Genomic DNA, 24,519 nt, shown 5'->3' with positions numbered 1-24,519 from the left:
TCAACATTTAGGGTGCAAGACGACCATGGAGAGGACAGCGTGTTGACATGAGTCTCCCAGCTGACAAAATAGGGCTGCATCTTCGCGGAGGATACATCATCCCCACCCAGGAACCTGACGTGACAACCACGGCAAGGTACACAGACACTATGAGCAGAGATATGAAACCTAAGCGTGTTCCTCTTTTATAGCTTTACTAAAAGTTAGACATTCATTTTATTTTTTTTTACCAGAAATATTGGACACAGAATGCTAGCACTCAAGTATAAATATCATAGCATATGAAAATATCAAGTTATATAAATGTGTTATAAATTGTTAAAATTTGTGTTTTTTTCTTTGGTTTTGAGTGGTGTTGCATAGTTGAGGAAGATGCATGCCCATCTGGGCATCTGATTAGGTTGCAGAAGGTCAAGGTCTGGAGGAAGGAGGGTGGGACAAATGTTTTAGTTGTTTTTCTGTTTTTCCTCTTGTGTCCAGAGAGAGGTGAAAGGGAGGACCCTGCTCTTTGCTGTCAAACTACATCCACACCCAGGGATGAGGGGACCCCAAGTAGGGAAAAAAAATATGCTACAGTGTTACTTGAGTGGATTTGATAGTTTAGAGATATTGTCGGCTTTTTTGTATTGCGGCTGGGAAAAAAAAAAAAAAAAAAAACCTTTCCAAGGGCTGCTGGCTGACCAAGTCCACCTTAGTGAGTTCAGAGACCCAAACACTTGCTGCAAAACTTGACCAGGAGAGTGGTCCAACCTGTTCTGCCTTCCACATCCTCTGGTGACCTGGAGGAGCTGACTGTCATGTCCTCCATGTGCTTTTGGCCCACAGTCCACTGCACAGGCATCTAAGAGAACTAGTCCTGATGCTTAAGCACCAAGGTCGGACCATATATGTCGGATTTTTTTCTGTGCCTGAGGTTTGAGTTCAGTGATCCTATTGGGTAGTCCCCAAGAAGCCTCATCTAAGGTGACCTTAGACTTGATTCTTATCTGTACCAGGCAGTGAAGGGTCATGTTCTGTCAGCCACATCAGCCATCAAACTTACCAGTGGATGTAGCTGCCAGGTTATTTCTGCTCCTAGCCCCATCTCTCATGCAAACTGACAGTGCTGCTGCCTAGCTGAGGCCTACCCACCACAGTCCTGGTCTTCACACACCAGTGGGTGCCATGTCTAGACAGGCTGACTCTCAATAACAGTTACCAACTCCCCCCACAACCCCTTTTCATTGCCCCATGCCTCAATTTTTGTAGTTTCTGGTTTGTGCTGAGGCCTCATCCAACCCAGCCCAAATCCTGTCTGGCTCTTACACACCCATGGGTACTGCAGCTTAGTCCAGCCCAAATGATTCCCATGCCCAGCCACATGTTTCCTGGCATGTGTTGCCAACCTACCCAACCTGACCCACTCCCCACCGTGGCTCTGATGTTCACCAGCAGGAGCTACAGTCCAGCTGGGCAGTGCCCACAGTTCCCCCACCAGGCCCATTCCCATCCCAGGATTTCTGTATGCCAGGTGATACTGTTGTCTAACCTGACATGACCCTTACTCAGTCCCAGCACTTGCCTGCTGGTCCTGCTGCCTAGCCTGTCCATTATGGTTCTTGCAAGCTCTAACAGGTGTCGCAGCTTAGCCCAGGCAGGCCCAACCACAGACCAAACCCACATGGCAGCTGACAGATGTTACAACCTTTCTTGGCATGGCCTGCCCTCAGCCCCAGCTCTTATTCTTACCACATGGAGCTGCAGTCTAAGTTTCCCTAACAGGCTTGCTCCCAGTCCTGGATTTTGTGTGTGCCGAAGGATACTACAGCCTAATCCAGTCTGGCCCTCCCTGATACCTGGCTGTCATGTGACCCAGTGGAGGTCACAACCCAGCCCATCCTGTCCCACATCCATTCTGGCACAAGCCGCAGCTGCTGCTGGGGTCTAGCCCTGTCCAGTATACCCCTAGATCCAGCCCACATGCAAGCAATGAGTTCTTCAACCATGCCCAGGCTGGTTTACCACCAGTTTTGGCTTAGACAGCTGAAACCTTGCAGCAGAGACAACTGAATTCATCCATGAAGCCCATTCCCAGCCTGTATTATTATTATTACTATTTTAATATTTGTTTTCATTGGAAAGAAGGAAAGAGAGAGAAAGATGCTCCATATGCTGGTTCACTTAGAATTGAGCCAATCTGAAGCCAGGAACCAGGAGTTTCTTCTGGGTCTCCCACACAGGTGTAGGGTCTCTCCACTGCTTTCTTAAACCACAAACAGGGAGCTGGATTGGAAGTGGAACAGGTGGGACACGACCAGTGCCCGTATGGGATCTCAGTGCTTGGAGGTGGAAGATTAGCCAGTTGTGACGTTGTTCCAGCCCTAGGAGTCTGGCTATTTTATGTGTCAATGGAAGTTGCAGTACACCTGACCTGTCCCACACCCGTGTGAGCTCTTGTGAGCAGGTGTTGTAGCCTAGCTCTTGTGAGCAGGTGTTACAGCCTAGCTCTGCCCTGTGTGACCTACACCCTGTCCGGGCTCTTGCGCATGTCAGCAGAAGTTGCAGCCTTGCCTGACCCACAAGTAGCCCCAGCTCCCATGTTCTCCACTGGAAACTGCAGCCCAGCAGGGGAGGTTTCATGAGTGCTGGTAAGATCCTCAGTCCAGCCTGGCTGAGCCCTTCAAGACCCCCAGCTCTTATGCAAACCAGTGGGTGCTGCCGTTGCTCAGAAGGGTGCCTTAAATCCCCTACAGAATTTGCTCCCTGGTCTGCTTATCTCACATTCTCGTGGGTGCTGCTGCTGCCACCCCACCTGACATGGTCTACCACTGCACCAACACTCATGGCAGGGTACTGCAGCCAAGCCCAGGCAGTAATGCCCCACCCCCAGCTTTTGTACTTGCCAGCAGGTAGCAGGCAATGCTGCTTAGCTCAGCTCACATCTCCCGTGGGGGTGGATGCCTTGTCCAGACTCGGACCTGTTCTCCAGTCTCCCCCTCTATAGCACCCTGTGGGAGTTTCCTCATGTACCTGTGATTGAAGCAGCTTCTGGAAAGTTCCCCGAAGTCACTGGATGCACAGCAGGGCAACATGCCTGGAGTACGGGGTGGTGTATCCTGATCCGATATCCCTGGACTTCTGACATAGCTTTAAAAAAAATAGAATTAGGGATTTATGCTAGTAACTCATAGGGTTAACACAGGTTTGGCATCAACCAGGTCTAGAATTCCAGCCACTAATTGGCTAGTTTCCTCTCAGAAGTGTAACACTTGCCTAAGTACAGGACAAGCTATGCAGTATCTCCAACTTGGATTAAAAATATCTTGAATAATAAAATGAACCTAATTAGATACATATTTCTTGCATTTCAAATCAATTCATATTCTCTCTAGAGTATGCAGAACTGAAAATAATCTCTGGTTCCAAATACATTTTTAAAAATTTATTTATGTATTTATTTATTTATTTATTAGAAAGACAGATCAGATCTACAGAGAGAAGAACAGAGAAAGATCTTACATCTGTTGGTTCACGCCCCAAATAGTGCAACGGCTGGAGCTGAGCCAATCCAAAGTCAGGAGCCAGAGCCTCTTTGGGTCTCCCACGTGGGTGCAGGATCCCAGGCTCTCCTCTATGGGTTTCCCAGGCCACAAACAGGGAGCTGGATGGGAAGTGAAACAGCCAGGGAACGAACTAGCAACCATATGGGATCCCGACATTTGCAAGGCAAGGAGCCAATGAACCATCACATTGGGTCCCTCCATGAAATATTTAATGTTAGTATTTGTCATATAATTTATGTAAGTTAACATCACATACAGATTTTTAATGCAAGATAATAAATGATTTTCTTTCTCTTAAGATGATTTTAGGCTCATAAATGGGGTGGGCATTTCAGTTTGGGAAAAAAATAAAAAAAGAATGAATTTGCTCATTAATAGAAAATTCCCAGAGATATTTAGAAAAAAATGAGACAGCTGGAAGTTCTGATACTCCGAGTGACAGCATTCACTTGGAGCGCAGGGTCATGGATGTGCTTTTGAACTCATCGCCTTTCCCATCGGGGACGGTGCCCTACCAAATGCTCGTGCTGGACTTCACCCAGCTGCTCTGGTCTTTGGTAACGTGAAGACTGTCCAATATTATACGTATAGTTCTTGTTTCACTTTTTCACATTTGCTCATGTGCCTATACCTATACCATAAGACCTATGGAAGCATTATTTGATTTTTCCAGTTTTATCTCCTACACTTTTAAATGTGCCTGTCCCACAATGAGTGAATCAAACTGTTAGTAATCATTTTGATATCATTAAATTGTGTAGGTATACCATAGGATAGCATTGAATAACAGAAACATTCACATTGACAACTACATTCTGGAAAGAATACATTCATTATCAAATAGTTCCCAGGATCTTTTAGCTTCAGGGACATTGTTTCATGGTAATATGAAATGAGTAATAGCATATTAATCATATATCTATTTTATTGTAATTTGTTTCATTTGTGATATTAAAATATCTCATTACACATCCAACATATTTGATTTTCATTTTTATTATTGTTTGTATGAAATTTGAATAAATGCACTATGATTTAATATTATTCCAGTTTAATTGTGTATTTGTAAGGTTCATTTAATTTTCCCGATGTGAATTGAAATATGCTGTTTAAATTTTGCACCTGTATTGACTTTCAAAAAAATCAGTATTAACTATATACCATGTTTCTTTCCACTATTATCTAAGTGTATAACTTCTTTTACTTTAACCTATTTTTGATAATGATAAATTTATTAATGGAAATGCATATAATTATGTACTAAAATGAGTTCTTAAATAGGTGCAGAACTTCAACCTCTCCCATTTAAATTGACTTATTTTCAGAGTATTTTACGATTATGCATGTATTTTTATTTATGTATGCATTTAATTTTGCTCAACAGCCGTTTGAATCCCCTGGGACTTATCATTGCATTAGATGACAATAATGCAGCAACAGGGGACTTTTTCTGGGATGATGGAGAGACTAACGGTAAATACCAAATCATTATTCTTCTGAATATTTAATTTTTTAAAGGGAAAATTTGCCATTTTTTATGATGTTTGTATTCATCTGAAAGTTTTTATTTTTAATTTCTGAATTTTTATATCTGCTTTGGCTTTTAATTTACCTTATGGAATTTACATTTCTAAATGAGTTATATAGAGTTAAAGCATCTATTTTTGTCTATGTTGTATGTTGTAAAATTATTATTTTATACATATATATGTTAAATGTGAACGTTTTAAAGTGGAGATTTTTATTCTTTCTCACAAGTAGACTTGCTATTGTTTTGGTTTTGCTCTCAATCTATGCAATACCTCCCCCAGTGTCATCATTATATTTAACATTACTTACCACAGTAGATCTCTGGTCGTAGTGCACAGTTTTTGTCAGTGTAAGATTTTTTTTTCTTTTTTGGATGTATTTATTTTCATTGGAAAGGCGGATTTGCACAAAGAAGGAGAGACAAAAAGAAAGATCTTCTGTCTCCTTCTTCACTCCCAACATGGCCATAACTTCCAGAGCTGAGCAGATCTAAGCTAGGAGCCAGGAGCTTCTACCGGGTCACCCACCTGAGTGCAGGGTCCCAAGGATTCGGGCCATCCTCTGCTGCCTTCCCAAGCCACACACAGGCAGCTGGATGGGAAGTGGAGCAGCCAGGACAGGAACCTCTGCCTATATGTTGTCTGGACTCTTGCAAGGGTAGAATTTAGCCACTGAGCCTTTGTACTGGGCTCAGTGCAAGCATTTTTAAGCCTCCATTTTGCGCAAAATTTATCAATATAATATTTTAGAAACAATAGTAATTCATTGTTATTTATTACATTATTAGTTTGGAAAGCATAATAATCCCAAGCAAAATAATACTTTAGAAATATTTAAGAATTGAATACAATTTTACTCAAAATAATTGCATGATTCTCCATTTACTCAACTAAAAGTATTTACCAAGATTGAGAGGATATATTACAATTTGTTTATTTACTGCACACACACACACACACACAGTTCTCTGTCATTCTCTATTTCCCCATTCTACTCCGAGGACATTAGCTTGAAAGCTCTTAAACTCCTTGAGGCCTAAGCACACATGAATAAACTCTCTTAGGTTATTATACTCAAAGTGTTTCCTGCTTAGCAGTATTCAGCTGACTGTCATGCAAACATGTGATTACAGCATGAAGAATATGATTTGATCAGATATGTGATATAATATCTATATGTTAGGTGCATTTAAGGACAAATAAAATCACATGTATCTGATAATAAGATCATAAATATAGAAATAAGTAAATTACATTTGGTTTTGTTTTTGATTCTATTTTGAGTTATTAAGGTTGATTAGAATTATTGCAAATAATGTTACTGAAATTATTGTATATAAATTCTAGGATTCTTTTCTTTTCAGACTGTATGTCCTTTAAATTATATTAATGATAATCCTCAATTTCTATTAAACATGCTGCTAAAACACAATTTATATGATGCAGAATATAATTTTCTTGCATTTTCTTATCAACCTCTGTTTAATATTGATTTAAAATTTAACATGTGTCCAGATTTATTATTTTCTGCCCAAATAAAGAAAAAGATCAACCAAATGATATAAAATAAAATTGTGCCTTGGCATGACTTCCTAAGGAAAATTCATTGTTGCAAGATTTGCTTCTATGGAAAGAATAAGATGTTGACACTAAACAAGACAACAAATTTATCCATATGTCCTTTGAAAAACATTTCCCCTCCCTAGATTTCTGGAATATTGCAGATGATGTCTGGAAGGTTAAATTCCAATAGTGCATGGGAAATTAAGTTATGTCAATATTTTCATTACTTTCTTTCTTCGAAAAAATTCCAGTGCTATTTGTTTAATGACAAATTTATGTTCAATCTAAATGCATGTGGTCACAATGAGTTAATAGTGCTGATGTTAACATCTCTGAATGTAGAATAACTGTAAATAGGTAAAAAAAAAAGATTACATTTTGACTAATGTTAATTTTCTCTTTAATTTCAGGTACCATAGAAGATGGCACCTACATCTTTTATACATTTTCAGTTTCTGATGTAAGTATTCTCTTTGGACACACAGTTAAATGTACATTTGCATAATATCTCATCTTCTGTTTTATTATGGATTTTCTGAGAGGATATCCCAAATTCAAATTCCAGTGGAAAACAAAGTGAAACTTAAATTATGGCATTTAAAACAAATTATGATATTGCAATTTTATAAGTAAATGCTGAATTCATAACCAGCAGTTGTTGCATGAAAGGCTTTAGATTTTTGTATCTGATTTTAAAAAAAAATAATGCGTTAGAAAAATAATTTTATATATTATGAAATGGTTTTAAGATAACAACTGTAGCAGTAATTCCAACAAATTGAAGATAAATAGTCTATGTGGAAAATTAAATGTTGCTTAGTTAATATCTGTGTATTACATATTGCATTTATTTGTATTTTTGTCAAAGCTAATATTCTTCATGAATATTAGGACTGGAATATGAGGGGGTGTATAGAAGTTTCATTATGAGGAACTTAAAGCATTTCAGAAAATAAAGTTAATGACAATTATGCCAAAAATATGCTACTAGGAGTGATTATATTAACAGATCCAGTTTGGGTAAGGGAGCATCAGGTGGCATAGAGGCAGATGAAAAGCTCCTTCCTTGTTGATCCTTTCTATTGATACATCAGGTTTACCTCTAAAGAACTATTAGATACTACTTATTGCTGCTTTTTCCTTTTTTGTCTAGAACACTCTGGTTGCCACATGCACACAGTCATCATACCCAGAAGGAGAAAGCTTAGCATTTGAAACTGTAAAAGTTCTTGGGTTGACACAAACAGTTAATGAAGTTTCCGTGGGAGTAAATGAACAGGCCATGAATACACATAATAATTTCACCTACGATCCCTCCAATCAGGTGAGTATGGTGTCTGAAAATGTCTTAGCAGTCAGATAGTCTTATCTTTAATATTATCTAACAATTCAAGATTCTTATTTGTCCTCCTTCAACATGGTGCCTTTTTTCTTCCCTCCCTTCCTCCCTTCTGCCCTTGATTTTTAATTCCCGTCATTTTTAATTCCCTCCCTGCCTTGCTTCCACCCCTCTTCCTTCTTGTTCTTTCAACTTTTCTTCTCTCCCTCCCTCCTATCTGTTAGTTCCTCTTATTTATATCTCTTCCACTTTTCTGCCAAAATTACATTGCTGCTCACCCGAATTTGTATTTAGAGTTCAGTATTAAAAGGACCCTAAGCTGTTTGTCTCTCCTAATTTTATTCTCTCCTAAGTATTAGTCATTAGCACTTTTTTCACCATCGATATCAAAAATAAACTAAGCAGAAAAAATATGTTGTCAGGATATTCTTTGTCATTTTATTCCTAAGATATAAATACAGCAATCAAAAATAACTTTACAATGTGTCAATGATAGAAATAATTACATATTATGTGAGTATATTAATATGATTATAGATATGACCTCTTGTTTTGTGTAATACCATATTATGTCCATCTAAATTGATCCTTAACATTCCAGTGATAAAATCAGGGAAAGAAGGAAAGAAATATAATCTGTCTTTTTCCCGTCTCTGGGTGTGGTGGGGAATGAGCTGTGTTTTTCAAGAGTAGGCCACAGGTGTTTCAATTTCCACAGCTCCTTCTGTGTGCAGCAGTCTCTTTTAGATCGGATTATTATCCCCTTTTTACAATGGAGGAAACAGAATAATTTAGAATATAAAATTTCTACAGAGTGTCAACAGCGCTAATTGGCAGAACCGAGACTCAAGCTAGTGTCTAGATTTTAAAATAATGCTGCCTAACGGTGTTTTAAAATCTCCCATCATCTTCCCGTTTTCGGATTGTAGCCAGGTGAACTGGAGAGGGATTGTTCTGCATTCTACTCCACTCTTCAGGGATTTGCAAAAATGTTAATAGTTTGTTTTAAAAATTCATCATGGCTACCACATTTGGAAATTTTTGAACTATTTCAAAGGTTGTCCAGTGGTCAGAGATCAACATTCCTTTTGCTTTGTCTTCAAAGGTTTTGTTGATTAATGGTCTCAGCTTTAACCTCGGAACCAGTTTTCGCATTCAGTGGAACCAAATTTTCTTACCAACAGAGAAGATTACGTGTTATCCAGATGCTGACCTTGCAACTCAACAGAAGTGCGTTGCACGTGGGTGCATATGGGATCAGGTAATGGGAATTTTAACTCTATTTCGTGATATGTTTTCACACAGCCATTTCAAAGTGGATTTTACTATTCATTCTGCATATAGAGAGTCCCTTGTAATAAAAAATAAGAATCTGCAATAGTTAATTCATCATTTTCTTCATAAATTCTCATAAGAAACAGTTTGGTGAAAAAACAGGCTAAATAGAAGTAATAAATAAAAGTTTGCTTTCCAAACCCTCTTGACTTTATTGATAAAATATAATTTCATTGCACTTTGTTGTGCTAGCTGTGTTTAGCTGGCTCATATCTATAATATATTATACCAGTAAAATATTTATTTAATGTTATAAAAAAATTGTGTTAAAATTATTGAGAATTTAGTAACATCCACAATTATCTACATTTATATGAACTCATATGCATTCATTCTTCCTTCTTCCTTGATAAATCAGTGTACCTTTAGCCTCAAAAAATATTGGGGAACTATAGGAAAAATGTGAGAAATTAAAAAAAAAATTCTGAAATCAAGGGATCAAATAGAGAAGTTTATTTTTTTCGTTTTTCTCATATATTCCCTTCAAATTGTAGAACTTCAGTCAAATCTATTTCTTATTGGGTTGACTGTATGTATACATGCATCTAACATGTAAATGAATTTGCAGCATGATGAAAAAATTCATCCTAAACTTATAAGTGTTTTTTTTAAAGAATGCATATTTACTCAGAAAGAGAGAAGAGGAAAGGGAGAGAGAGAGAGAGAGAGAGAGAGAGAGAGAGAGAGAGAGAAAGAGAGAGGTTTTCTGGTTGAGTCCCAGATGCCTGTTACTCTCAGGGCTGAGCCAAGCTATAGCTGAGCCTTGGGACATGAGTCCAGATTAGCTATTTGATGGAATAAATTGAATATGATTTCACTGCGGACTCCCATTTTGCTAGCTATTATAAAGTTCAAATCAGCAATATATTTCCCAAATGTGAATAATGTCTTAAGCACTGAGCCAAATATCTGATCCACAAACATCTAATATATATGCGTATAAAAATTACCTTTCCCTGCACTGTTAGTTAGCATTTAAGTGCGCTACAGATTCTTGGGTCAAATAATGATTAGGCTTTTGTATTAAGATGCTTAGCATAAGGCTACTGAATTAATTATGTTGTAAATATTACTCTGTCATGTTTCTGTGATCATAGCTACTTTTATTGATTCATTCAATAGACAGTCTAATGATTGGTACAATATTCTAGGTGTTCCATGTAACTAAAATTTTTGAAAAAATCCTAATGCAATTTTCATTTTAGTACAGGACACAAAAAATAATAAGAAAATTAAATAGGATGTTAGATAAGCTTGGCAGAAGAAAATAGCAGGGAATCTGGAAGGAAAGAAACAATCTGTTGATGATTGTTTTTAAAAATAAGAATGATAGGAATGAAATACTATTCCATATGAAAGGGACTGAAGTACAAGGAAGTAAAAGAAATACGTGTAGAATGACAGATGAGGACAGGAGGTCAGTGCATACGGGAAAGAACACCAGCAAAAGATTGCAAAGACAAAGGGAAACAAAGAGTATAGGTTAATCACTTAAGCAAGCAATAGGAATATAAATCTTCCTCTGGGATAAAATGTTAATACAACGTTTTGGAAGACAAGTGACAGTGCTGAACACTATTTCAATGGACAAAGCTTGATGAGAGTGGGTCCAAGTGAGAACCAGGAGACAAAACATTAGTGAAGTAAGCAGAGTGGTGAACCAACCTAAGCCATGGCATAGCAAACTCAGCTTCTGCGTAAGGCACTGTCATCCTACCGGGGCATCAGTTCATATCTTGGCTGCTGTCTTTCTGATCCAGCTTTGTGATTATGACCTAGGAGAGTAGTAGAGTATGCCCCAAGTCCTTGCGCCATTGAACTCACACAGCATGGCAGAAGAGGCTCCTGGTTCCTGGCTCTGGACCTTCCCAACTCTGGCCCTTAGGGACATTTGGAAGTTAATCAAAGAGATGGAAAACCTCTTTCCCTGCCTCTCCTCTTGAAAACTCTTCCTTTCAAATAAAGATAAATATAAATATTTCTTTTTCTGGGAAAAAGCATATGGAACAGTAGTTAGTAAAGTCATTGAGGTTTTAGACATGAATGATGCAATTTTAATGGTATTAAGGATAATATTTTTAATATATTAGTAATGGAAAAGAGGGGAGAATTGAGAGACAAGTATACTTTAAGGCAAGGAGATGTGGAGGTGGTCACACAATAAAGTGACAGAACTAGGATAAAAGTCAGGCAATACACACTGTAATAGGGGAAGAATGGTGAGTAAATAGATGTAATAGTTATAATTTTTTTATTGGAAAGGCAGATATAAAGAGAAAAGGAGAGACAGAAATATCTTCCCTCCACTGGTTCACTCCGCATGTGGCCACAATGACTGGAGCTGAGCCAATCCAAAGCCAGGAGCCAAGAGCCTCTTCTGGGTCTCCCAGGTTGGTGCAGGACCCAATGCTTTGGGCCACCTTCAACTGCTTTCCCAGGCTGCAAGCAGGGAGTTGGATGGGAAGTGGAACAGTTGGGACATGAACCAGTGGCCATATGGGATCCTGGATTATGCAAGCTAAGACTTTAACTGCTAGGCTACTAGGCAAGGCCCTAAATATATTTAGTCCTTTGATTTTTGTTCTAGTTATTTGGTGTTTCTATGTCAGAATAACAAGAGAAAACATTTGTTGATGTTAATAACAGCGATGGACAGTTGGTGGAAAGAGAAGAAATTAAAATATTAAGTGGGAAGTGTAATAGTGACAGAAGAAACGGGGTGAAATATGATTGCATCATTAGAAACTATTGGATCTTTAGGTATCATCCAAGGAGAGTTCTATACTTCAGTGTATTCCACAACCCACAATTAATGGCAGAATTACAGATTTGCTTTGTTTGTAGAGGACAATATTTTTCCCCAAGACATGTGGTTTTGGAATTGAAAACGAGATTTATAGAAGTCATTCTTTTTCTTGAGTATTAGTTTCCAATTTTGTGTAAACTTTATCCAGTCTGAGACTTAAGACAGGATTCTTATTTTAAAACTTTGTCAGTGTATAATTGACCAATGTGAGGATTAACGAATGCTGTGGTATCCTTATAAGCAGATGAAAAGAACTCCAAGGATTGTTACAGGGCTGTTAGTGTAGGAAAAATAAAAGTTTATACGAAGTAGAAAGAAGCACGGGATAAAAGTTTAAGAACGGTGGCCTTATTTTGTTTAAATCAACATGACATGTTTTTCTCATTTGAGTTGAAAACATTGCTTTTGATCCTCTTGATGCATATATATGTAATCAAAACATAAATGTCTCGCATGACGCTTCAGTGTATGGTGTCTCACCGTATGATATACATTTTCTGTTGTGATTGGTATTTCATTTTAGTACTAACCTATAAAATGCACACATTAAATCATGTTAGTTTATACACACACGCACACACACACACACATATAGGAGTTGAATGCTATAATCTCACAATTTCTGGCAATGTCTGTGTGCTGTCATTTTAGGACACAGTAAACTTTCAGGAGCCTGAATGCTATCTCCCTGTAGACCACAACCCTTATTCAGTGACCTCAATCCAGTATTCACCGACGGGTATAACAGCTGATCTCCAGTACAACGCTGCAAGTGCCCGAGTAACTCTACCTTCTGTACCCATTTCAACACTTCGTGTGGAGGTGAAATACCACAAAAATGAAATGGTGCAATTCAAGGTATGCTTGCAATAGATCGTTCCTTCCTTGGTGTTGATGTGTTTTGACAGAAAGAAGCAGCCCTTTCTCCATGCTCCACTATAGATACAGTAGGAAAAAGAAGAAGAAGAAAAAAGAGCTATTTGTGCCATTCACTTTACTCCATATCTGACCCTCCCCAAACTACAAAGAGACCAATATGAGGATGTATCCTGCTCAACTATGAAAATAATATTAAAAAGAAAAGAAAAAATGAAAAATAAAGCATTCTATAAAACACATTCTATAAAACACACAAGGCAAAATTAGAAAAATGGAGAAGTACAACTATAATAATAATACAAAATTTATGAATTATTCCAAGGCTTCACCATTTTTTGAGACAAAGATTTTACAAAAATTAGATGTTTGGGTCTTTATCATAATGTTAAAGTTAATATCAGCTTGATGAATGTGATTCTATAAAACTGCACAGTTTATATTGACTTTTTGAAAGGTTACTGGTACTTGCTCATATATATATATAATCAAGTGTGTATAATTATTCATAATAAGGTGTATACAAAAAGCATTAAATAGAAAAATGAGCAATTAGAGTTATTAGAATGATAAATTATAGAATAACTCATATAGAAAAGTTGATTGCCTCAAATTGTATGCTGAAAAAATTTAGACTGAGTTGCATGAAAAAAGAAATCAAACATTTATAGAATAAAATTTAGCAGCGTTTTTGGCTAATAAATATCTTTCAGAGCACAGATCCAAGATTGAATAAATCTCACTGATAAAACTCTACACTTTTTAAAAGATTTACTTATTTTCTTATCGTAAAGTCAGTTAGACAGAGAGGAGGAGAGACAGAGAGGGAGATCTTCATCCAATGATTCGATCCCTGTGACCATGATGGCTGGAGCTGAGCTCTGATGGCATTCTCGCATACGACTTAATCACAGTGCCACACTAAAAAGGAAACAGGTGAGGAAGGAGAGAGGAAGGGATGAGGGAAATATCATTATATTAATAGAATTTTAACTACAAACCATAGTGAACTTGTTAAAAACTAATTATTTTTACATAAAAATAAAACAAAGTATGTTTTAATATAATTTCATGAAAATAATTTTCTGGTGTGGATTTAACATAATGCACTCGAACTCAGTCAAGAAATGAGTAAGATTTCTTATTCACAGAAAAATAAGGCTGGAAATTAAAATTTCCTAAAACCAAAGAAAATATGAAGATCTAAAGAAATCAAAGTGTGAATATTGAATAATCATATAGAAAGCAGCTCCTTCTTATCAGAAATAAAATACAGTCATGAATGACTTAAGTAGGAAGACCATTCCAGAGACTGTATGGCTAGACAATGTTGTCATGGCGCCAACAACAGTCAACAATCCTAGACTTTAAGACATTGCTATACAAGATGCCCTATTGCACCACCATCATAAATGCCATAAACAACATTAGGTGGGAAGAAATGAAGTTAACCAGTTAAAAGCAGGCTTTTAAAACATGTAATGAGTTCATGTTAGAAGATGCATTAGTGGAACTATTTATTAGTACAACAAATACAGTACTTTTCTAAAAACTATCAAGAATTAAAAAATAATAATTCTTACCCAAATGCCATTGCTTCTAAAACATTGCTGAAGAAATAGACATGAATGAATATAAAATAACATTAGCACTTGTTTTAGAATAATATATATGACAAAAAATGATAGAATAACTTCTGTGTCTAGTATGAAATAAACAATTATCGCATATCTATCAAATGGAATATTTAGCCAGTGAGTATTTGCTTGTGATTTTTTCATTATATGGAAAATGAATCACAAGTAATTTTAAGTAGGCATAATACTGAATGTCAATGTGATGTCATTATAAATGTGTGTTTGTAATTCCACACAAGTGTGTGAGGTATTCTAATGATTACATGGGAAGCAATTCTAAATATGCTTATTTGAAGCACTGTTTGAATGACTTTAGTATTTTCATGCTGTTTTAGCAGACAAAACCATACTTATTTTGATCATTTCTGTACGACAGATTTTTGATCCCCAAAATAAGAGATATGAAGTTCCAGTGCCATTAGACATCCCAGCCACTCCAACCAGCAGCCAACAAAACAGACTGTATGATGTTGAAATCAAAGAAAATCCTTTTGGCATTCAGATTCGACGGAGAAGCACAGGAAAAGTCATGTAAGTGATAGAAATGTTTCACATGTAGTTTTCTTTTTTTTTTAAGTCTTGGGAAGGAAATTAATGATTATGAAATCTTTCAATATGCTAAACTCTTTCATACTAAAAGCTCATAACTTTGTGGTATTATCTTTGTGTTAAATAACTGAAAATTTAAAATTTGCTAAATTAGGGGTCAGGTGGCGTGCCCTAGCGGTTAAAGTCCTTGCCTTGAACGCACCGGGATCCCACATGGGCGCCAGTTCTAATCTTCGCAGCCCCGCTTCCCATCAGCTCCCTGCTTGTGTCCTGGGAAAACAGTCAAAGCCTTGAGACCCTGCACCTGTGTGGGAGACCCGGGGGAGGTTCCTGGTTCCTGGCTTCGGATTGACACAGCGCTGGCCGTTGTGGTCACTTGGGGAGTGAATTATTGGATGGAAGATCTTCTTCTCTGTCTCTCCTCTCTGTCTGTCTGACTTTGCAATAAAAATAAATAAATCATTGAAACAGAAAAAATTTTAAAAATACATTATATATAACAAAGTTCCTCACATACAGCAATTGCATAAATACAAATCAAGATGAAAGCCATTGAAAGTTGTATTTGGTTTCGAAATGAAAATATTTATTACATTTAAAGTTCATTGTGGAGTTGATTTTATCTGATATGTAGAATAAATGTATTGTGATTATTTCATGGGGCAGGATAATCAAGATTTAAGTTCCTGGGTAAATAATGTATTAGCTTCATTTTTGAAAGCGAGAGAGAACAGAGAGAATGAAATATTTTTTTGCAACTTCACAAATGTCTACAATGGCTGGATCTGGGCAAGGTTGAAATCAAGATTCTAGAACTCCATGTGTGTTCCTGACTTATCTGGTATGATTCCAAGTACCAGGCCCATTACCCGTTACTTTTCTGAGAGCGTGAGCTGGAAACCCCATTAGGAGTACCAGAGGCAGATTCAACGTTACTTCAAGATTACTGACGTACGGAGTGCCAGTGAAATGGACAGCAGTTTAGTGCGCTTGGCACAACACCTTCCCCTAGTTGTATTATTTCAGAAAATACTTGTCAAAAGAAAACATGTGAGATAATAATCATGTTGTGGTTCACTATTCACATTCAAGATGTGATGCTATAGTCCTTAATGTTGCTAAAATAACATGGACTGAAGTATTTATTTATTTTTTTTTCATTTTGACATCTTGGAAAAATTATTCATGTAGGGAAATCATTGATTTTTCTGATCACTTAAGAAAATTATTGTTATTTATTATACAACTTTCTGTATTTTTGTAATAACCTACTTATTTCATTTTGCTTTTTAGTTGGGATTCTTGTCTGCCTGGTTTTGCTTTTAACGATCAGTTCATCCAAATATCTACTCGCCTGCCATCACAATACATCTACGGTTTTGGAGAAGTAGAGCACCCAACATTTAAGCACGATCTAAACTGGCATACCTGGGGCATGTTCACAAGAGACCAGCCTCCTGGTGTAGGTACCAACATTGGCCTGGCCCTTAGGCTAGTAACAATGTCACTAGGACCCAACCAGCTTCTGTAGGCCTGTATTTAAGTGTTTAAGTGTTTAAGTCAGTGATTTCCAGAAACACAAGAGATTTCTAGAAAACAGAAACAGAACTTATCTTAAGGTGAAATTTGGAGGAGAGGATACATAATTTACCTGACACGGAGAAACCGGGTTTTGATCCAGTTGCTTCACTGTTTTGGCTGATTAGTAAAGGCAAATCGATTCAGGATTCTTCGTCATGTCTATAGTTCTTCCCAGTTTTTGGAGAATAACAGCCAAGGTTTTCCATTGATTTTTCACTTCTTAAGGAATGATTTGGTTTCAACGTTTTCCTTCATAAGTCACAGCTACAGTTGTGTGTTTTTAGTTTGCTTCTTAATAAATATATACATATATATGTATGAAAACTACCAATTAGGTTTGTATGCTACTCTTTATTTGAACATATGTTGTGAATTTTTTTTTCTGAATTTCAGTACAAACTGAATTCCTATGGGTTTCATCCTTACCACATGACCCTGGAAGATGATGGCTATGCTCATGGAGTTCTGTTACTGAACAGCAATGCGATGGGTAAACTCACCATTTGTTGAATTTATCATATTGTAGATATGATAAATTATTATATACAGATAAATACATAACCATATTTTTGAATTTTCAGATGTTACATTTATGCCAACTCCAGGACTAACATATCGTGTCATTGGAGGAATCCTGGATTTTTATATGTTTTTGGGCCCAACTCCAGAAGTTGCAACACAACAATACCATGAAGTATGCCTGAATATTTCATTTGTAAAATCATATTTTTTTCATGATAAAAATAATTATCTTGGTTAACAAACAATTTTTTTTTAAAGGTAATTGGCCGTCCAGTGATGCCTCCTTACTGGGCTATGGGATTCCAACTGTGTCGCTATGGCTACAGAAACACTTCCCAGGTCCAGGAGGTCTATGAAGGGATGCTCAATGCCAGCATTCCATATGTATGTATATCATTTCAAAAGACGATGTGAAATTGCAATTTATGAGAATCAGAATGATTAGGTTATGATCTAATAACAGTGCTTAGTTTTCAATTAGCACATTAATTCTTGGGTGTGAGGTTTTTCACATAATGCATTCACATACTTATGAAAGAGAAGTTTTAACAACATTCCTTCTCTTTTCTCCCAAGATCTATGATCCTGATTCATCTTCAGAAAGTCATCACATGGTTGCATTTTATTCATGAATTTTGGGTTTCTTAAGTAACCAGACATATTATATACACTCTTTTTATGTTAGAGAAGAATTCAGAGCATTCTATGTGGATTGATTAGACAAATTACAGCAAAGACATTGGAGATAAAACTGAGTGCTGAGATAAAATTGATAGCTTAGTAACCTGAAATATAAAATAAGCGGTTTTGCAAAAATGATAACTCAATGTTCTGAAAACTAACTCTTCCTTGGTCCACAAAGAGCAAATCTTGCAGTTGTATTATTTTTCAAGCAAAATTAAGAAATCGTGCATATCGTCTTGATAACACTTAAATATTGGAACTAGAATTCTTGGTATGCAAGAGCTTATGCTCAGAATACTCAGAATAAATCACAAAGCATTATTATTTGTAATATAATTAATATAATTCAAAGTTTAGAATATGTTATGTGAATTATTTGTACATGTTGATACAGAAATATACAAATGAAAGTATATTGTAAAGGATAGGGTTTCCATTACAAGATCGACTACATCACCAGTACAACAATTATAAGAAATCAAAATTGATGTCAGTTAAAGAAAATACATACCATATTTTTGAGACCCCGTCATAAAGTCAGTATTCATCCATTTAAATGTGTTTGCAACACTTATTTATAAGCAATACTTTGCTTATTTATTAGAGCAAGGTTGTTATGCCACAAATGATTTTGGCTGATAAAACATAAACACCATAATTGATAGATTTGCCTATATTTATTTTTTGCCAGTAATGAGCTTATGTAAAATTATCTCACATTCACTTTAAATTTTTCCAAATGGAGCAATGTATCTTACTGTAATTGCTGTTTTCTGATTAGCATAATTATCCTAAATCCTTTTATCCTGTTCTTACTTGTAACATTCGAAAATCACGTAAAAATTCTTATTTAGAAGAAGTTTCAGTTGAAACAAATATCGCTTAGGAAAGAGAACATTTAAACAGAGTAGTTCTTGTCTTTTTCCATCTTTAAATGATGAACTTTTTGAGCACCATATTACTTGATTACTTCAATTTTAGGGTCAAGTGTGTATGAACTAATACTTTAACACTGCTGTCACTTTCCAAAGTATCATGGAGGGTAATGCATCATGTTTTCGTGGTTCTCACCTGCTTCTACAATTCTCATGTATTCCAGGATGTTCAATACACAGATATTAATTACATGGAAAGACAATTAGACTTTACAATTGGTTATGAATTCCGTGAGCTTCCTCAGCTGGTTGACAGAATAAGAGCAGGAGGGATGAGATATATTATTATCCTGGTCAGTATGTGTATTTTATCAAATACTATTTTGGTTTTATTAATTCTTCTACGATGCATGGGGAAGTGTTTGAATGGAAAAAATTGTAATTGGTGGGCCCTGCACAGTAGCCTAGTAGCGGATATCCTTGCCTTTCATGAGCCAGGATCAGCTCAGCTCCGGCTGCAACAGCCGTTTGGGGAAAGAATCAGCCGATGCAAAATCTTCCTCTCTGCCTCTCTGCCTCTCTTTTGTTCCCAGTAAAAATAACTAAATCTTAAAAGAACAATGTAGCTGGCTTCTATTCTCAAATCAAATTCATTCTCCCATTACAATTCCATTTTGTTTACCTGGACAATTGTTCTGTGCTTGACAATATGCTTACAAATATTTGTTAAAGCTAAATGTCTACGGCACAGTTCTTTCTGGTTTTCACTTAGGCTACTAACTCAACTCTTTAAAGACATGATCACAAAGTGATGATAGATAGCTTTTTTTCTTAAGATTGATTTATTTTTATTTGAGTGTCAGAGAGGGAGATATCTCCCATTCACTGGTTTACTTCCCAGTGGCAGGAATTGGGTCCAATTGAAGCCAAGACTCAGAAGCTTCTTCCAAGTGGGTACAGGGGCCCAGGGATTTAGGGAATCTGCTACTGCTATTTCCAGCACAGTGACAGGAACTGGGATCATAAGTGGAGCAGCTGGAATTGGAACTGACTTATGTGTGGGATGCTGGAACCACAAGCAGAGGCTTCCTCTATTAATCGATGCACCAGCCTCTGATAATAGAGTTTTCTATTCCAAACCATTTATCAAATAATTGTGTGGGTTCACCTCTGATGTTTTTCATCCTTAAAAAAAAAGGTCCTCATTGAGTGATATAGTGGGGAGAATATTCTTTCAATGTGTTGTGGAAAGTAAGCTGTGCAACCAGTACTCACATTGAAGAAATTAAAACAAAACAAAGCAATAATGTCATTTAAAATAAAAATTAATGTGTTTATTCAGTTGTTAGACTTACTTCTTTCAAGAAATTAGGATGATAATCTATCCAGAGCACTATATTTGTGCCGATTAACAATTTCATGAAGAATGCAATGGAGATGTAAGAATGGAAAATGAAGTTGATCAGCAGCAAGCCAATGTTTGTAGTTTTGCTATCTGTGTACTTTTTCATTTTTAATTTCAGGACCCAGCAATTTCAGGAAATGAAACAGAGCCTTATCCTGCATTTGAAAGAGGGGAAGAAAAGGACGTGTTCGTCAAATGGCCTAATACCAATGATATTTGTTGGGCAAAGGTATTGAATTGGTATTTCTGAACTAAAATAAGTTGTAAAATGGGTTTTATTGAAGACATATATTTCATTATAAAGCATTAAATACATATTTGGAGGGATATACAGAAAATGGACTTTTTAATAACATAGTATTCCATACTCTTGGGATGAAACAAGTGTCATACACACAAAAGAGTCATACAAATCATACTGATATATTGCTTTTTAAAAAATGTATCTTGTTACATTTTAGTTTGTTTTGTTGCTTTTGTGAAACTTCTATTAGTACTATCAGTACTTACTATTCTGTATTGTAAGAATCATTGAATCAATTGTAATTCTCTCTTTTTTTTTTAGCATATCTCCATTTTAAGATATATTAATTATTAAAATTATTAAAATACACTAATCAGGGTTCTTCATTAAGAACAACTGTACAAGGGATTAAAAATAGACGTTAGAAAACGGGAAAAAAACAGGAAAAAAATGGGCTTTCAGTCCCAACAATTGTAATTCTCTAAGGAGCATTGAATTAACCATAACTTTTGTCAAAAGTTGTACTTACATTCCTAACGAGCAAAGAATGTAGCCCATTATGTTTGATGTAAGAAGTACTATTCAGGCCACAAGTACACAAGTCTTTTGATTGACTTTTATGAAATGTAATCAAGAAACAAACCATACAGTCATAGTTAGATTTTTAAAAATCTCAATTTGTGACGCATAATTAAATATAATGTGGTATCCTTATTGAACCTTAGAACCAAATTTAGACATTACTTATGAAAGTGGTAGAATTCAATAATCTATATGTCTGTGCATTAGTTAATAATTATCAGTTATTTTTACAAATTGTGTTACGGTTACCAGATTTGTTAGCTGTGAAAGGAGCTGAGTGAAGCATACACACAGATTCTGATAACAGTTTTCACAAATTTTCTGTCAAATGTTAAAATATTTCAAAATAATATACTAAAAATAATTCAGAGAAACAATGACAAAAGCAATGAGATGTATTAACAAACATGTAAGCTGAGAATTCCTTTCCTTCTTCCTCTGTCCATATTTCTGAATATTTCCTCAGATTCTGCTCTCTATTCCATTTTGTTGGAATACTATTTCCTATTGTTCAGTAGAATTTGTTGAATATTTTACATTTAATTTTTTTATTTATAGAAGCTGAACAAACATCACAGAATTCACGGCACGAATCTAGGTGTGCGGTGATACTCCTCGCTCTGCTGTCCCTCCCACCAGAATTCCCCAGTTGGCCCAACACTGTATCCTCCGTTAGTCCTCGCTGCTTTTTCTTTTTTATTTTAATTTTTAAAGTGGAACGATTTGAATTCCATTAGCAAATTTAGGTCAATACCCCATTAAATGAAAATCCAACTGATAGCTGCTAGGAAAACAAACAGAAAAACAAAACCACAAAAACACTGCTGATCCTTAAGAGTAAATAATAGCAAACCATAAAATGTGAATCTCGGTCATATGGATTACCTGTTTTGTACTCTTTATTAGCTTCAACACATCAGAGAAAGCATATGATCTGTGCCTTCTGAGTGAACTCTTACAACCACGAAAGAGCACAATCTGAACATTTCTCAGATCTGAAAATAGATGTACTATCCAGTTATCCCACTACTTGTAATATATCCAAATGAAATTAAATCAGTATATATATACTATGTAATACTACTCTGTCATAAAGCATAATGAAATTCTGTGTTTTGCAACACAAATGGATGCAACCAAAAGCTGTTTTCTTAGTAAAATAAACCAGCACCCTGCCCAAGATTATTTTAATTATGTATGTAAGACTGTGACTTCTACACTATAGACCCACATCCTCAGCTCTAGCACCATTGTGCTGTTCTGTGTGTTTCCTGTTGAACTGGAGAGCAAGCTGACAGTCATGAAGAGATGGTGGGAAGGTTGAGGGAATGAGGACTTGCTGCCATCCGAGTCAGTAGAATACGTTGCCAAGCATGTCATTATTCAGTAAGGTCTTAGTATCTTTTAAACAGATACTGCTTTTGAGCTCTAAATCCTGGAATAATTCCAGAAACAGTTCAGATATACGTCACTGAAATCAATCTGGAGTATGCTTTTCATATCATTTCACAGACAAAATTTTATTTATAGATGTCACATTTTAAATTGCTAATTCCACAAAATGTTGTGATTTCTTTTCCAACATGCCATTTTAAACTTAGTGTGGAAAATCAGGAGTTAGTAAACTGTACAGATACGAGAAACAACTGAAACCAATATTTGCAAGGACAAAGATGTGGCTATCTTGAAGCTGTGCCTTGGGTCACATATTCCTTTAGGCTTCATTACATCTCAGTTCTGATGAACATATTCTTATTTTCCCATTTTTATTTCTTGTAGGTTTGGCCAGATTTGCCCAACATAACAATCGATGAAACTCTGACTGAAGATGAAGCTGTTAATGTAGGTTTATGTTTCTTAATTATGTAACCACAAGAAATTAATTCAAAAGTGTAATTTAAATAGTGATCATTTCGGTTTCAATACTTTCCTTAAAAAAGTAGGATTATTTAAGTACTTTACATCAGGTCATATTTTGATCAAGTTCATCTATTTCCTAAATATCAAACTGCATAATGATTATTATGATTGTATATTTCATGTTATTTATTATACATAATATTACATATTATGTATTAACATATATATTAACAATAACACTTCATATGAGATCCAGTATGAGTAGCAATAACACTTAATATGAGATCCACTTTCTTAAGTGTTTAGATGTACAACACAATATTTTACACTAGATTATTACATCATGTTATCCTCCAGTTCTGTGATGGTCATTATATGACTGTTACATTTTATTTAACATAATATCTTCCAGGTTAATAAGTAAAAGCAGGATGAAGCATGTTTTGTATAATGAATAGGGAAGTGGAAGAATCAGACATCTTTTATTTAAAGATTTATGTGTTTATGCGCATGGCAGAGTTTCAGAGAGATCTTCCATCTGCAGACTCACTCGCCAAAGAGCTGCCGACAGCCACGACCAGGCAGTCTGTGAAGCTGCTTAAGTCTGGCTTTTCTGGATGTAAACCTGAGTTTTGTGTTCGTAGGCCTCCAGAGCTCATGTAGCATTTCCAGATTTCTTCAGGAATTCCACAGCAGAGTGGTGGACAAGGGAAATTATTGATTTCTACAACAACTACATGAAATTTGATGGCTTATGGATTGTAAGTAAATTTTTTAAAAAATGATCTATTATTTTTGTGTAATGATTATGCAAAATTCTCGTTTAACTCCAAAAAATAATCAGCAAAATATTTTTGTATGAAAGCAAGTCTTTTTTTTTTTTTAATAAAGCTTCCTTATGCCAAAGGTTATTAAACTAGATTCAACATTCCAGTTTAAAAATAGAGGTCTTTCTTAGACATTTTCAATTGGAGCAAAGAACCAGAATGCTTTTTCTATTTTAGCAATTAATAGGTACTTAAAACTATTTAAGTTTATATTTAATACACAAATGACTGCATATTAAAAGCCTTTTGAGCAAAAATAACAAATTTTAATGAATTTCAGAACAAATGACTTTCAATTTTCTTCAAGATGCTTCTAGTGAAATTTTAGTAATATAATTTAGAAATCACATTAATCAAATAAAGATAGCATTTAAAGGAAGTTGCATTTGTAAGTTTATAAACCACACTTATTTTTCAGAAAAATTAATGGGACATATGCTTTTTTTGATGTACGTACATACTTTTAATAATTTTTTCAAATTTGTCCTGATAGTATAGTGATCCTGTGAAGATAAACTATTTTAGGTGAGAGGAAACAACATTTAAATGGTAACTAATTTGTGTATATGGAGTATAATCCCTTTTTATATTACTGGTGATATTCAAAGTTACATATTCATTAGCGACACTCTGGTTTTCTGTGTTTGTAAACTATCTGTGTGGTTTTAGCAATAAAAGCAATTAATTTTGGGCTCTAGTACTTTTGGGAGGTGCAGGTGGCATTAAAGCATGCACATTCATAATTTTAATTTTTGTCTTTGAA

The 24,519-nt window shown here is 35.8% G+C and overlaps 1 protein-coding gene across 1 annotated transcript in view; it reads left to right on the top strand.

Moving 5' to 3' along the window:
- SI (sucrase-isomaltase) overlaps positions 1 to 24,519 on the top strand; it is a 154,865-nt gene that overhangs the window by 26,711 nt on the left and 103,635 nt on the right. The window contains exons 20-34 of the mRNA XM_058661171.1: positions 12 to 136; positions 4,927 to 5,015; positions 7,045 to 7,094; positions 7,788 to 7,958; positions 9,079 to 9,234; positions 12,766 to 12,972; positions 15,004 to 15,158; positions 16,470 to 16,638; positions 17,151 to 17,247; positions 17,339 to 17,451; positions 17,538 to 17,663; positions 19,063 to 19,191; positions 20,362 to 20,472; positions 22,849 to 22,911; positions 23,574 to 23,690. Of these exons, the coding sequence (XP_058517154.1) occupies positions 12 to 136; positions 4,927 to 5,015; positions 7,045 to 7,094; positions 7,788 to 7,958; positions 9,079 to 9,234; positions 12,766 to 12,972; positions 15,004 to 15,158; positions 16,470 to 16,638; positions 17,151 to 17,247; positions 17,339 to 17,451; positions 17,538 to 17,663; positions 19,063 to 19,191; positions 20,362 to 20,472; positions 22,849 to 22,911; positions 23,574 to 23,690 (1,878 nt within the window). The remainder of the gene's footprint in view (positions 1 to 11; positions 137 to 4,926; positions 5,016 to 7,044; positions 7,095 to 7,787; positions 7,959 to 9,078; positions 9,235 to 12,765; positions 12,973 to 15,003; positions 15,159 to 16,469; positions 16,639 to 17,150; positions 17,248 to 17,338; positions 17,452 to 17,537; positions 17,664 to 19,062; positions 19,192 to 20,361; positions 20,473 to 22,848; positions 22,912 to 23,573; positions 23,691 to 24,519) is intronic.

The sequence above is a fragment of the Ochotona princeps genome, chromosome 3 (assembly GCF_030435755.1).
Source record: "Ochotona princeps isolate mOchPri1 chromosome 3, mOchPri1.hap1, whole genome shotgun sequence".
NCBI lineage: Eukaryota > Metazoa > Chordata > Mammalia > Lagomorpha > Ochotonidae > Ochotona > Ochotona princeps.
Note: the sequence above shows the minus strand (reverse complement) of the source record. Positions and strands in the feature narration are given on the sequence as shown.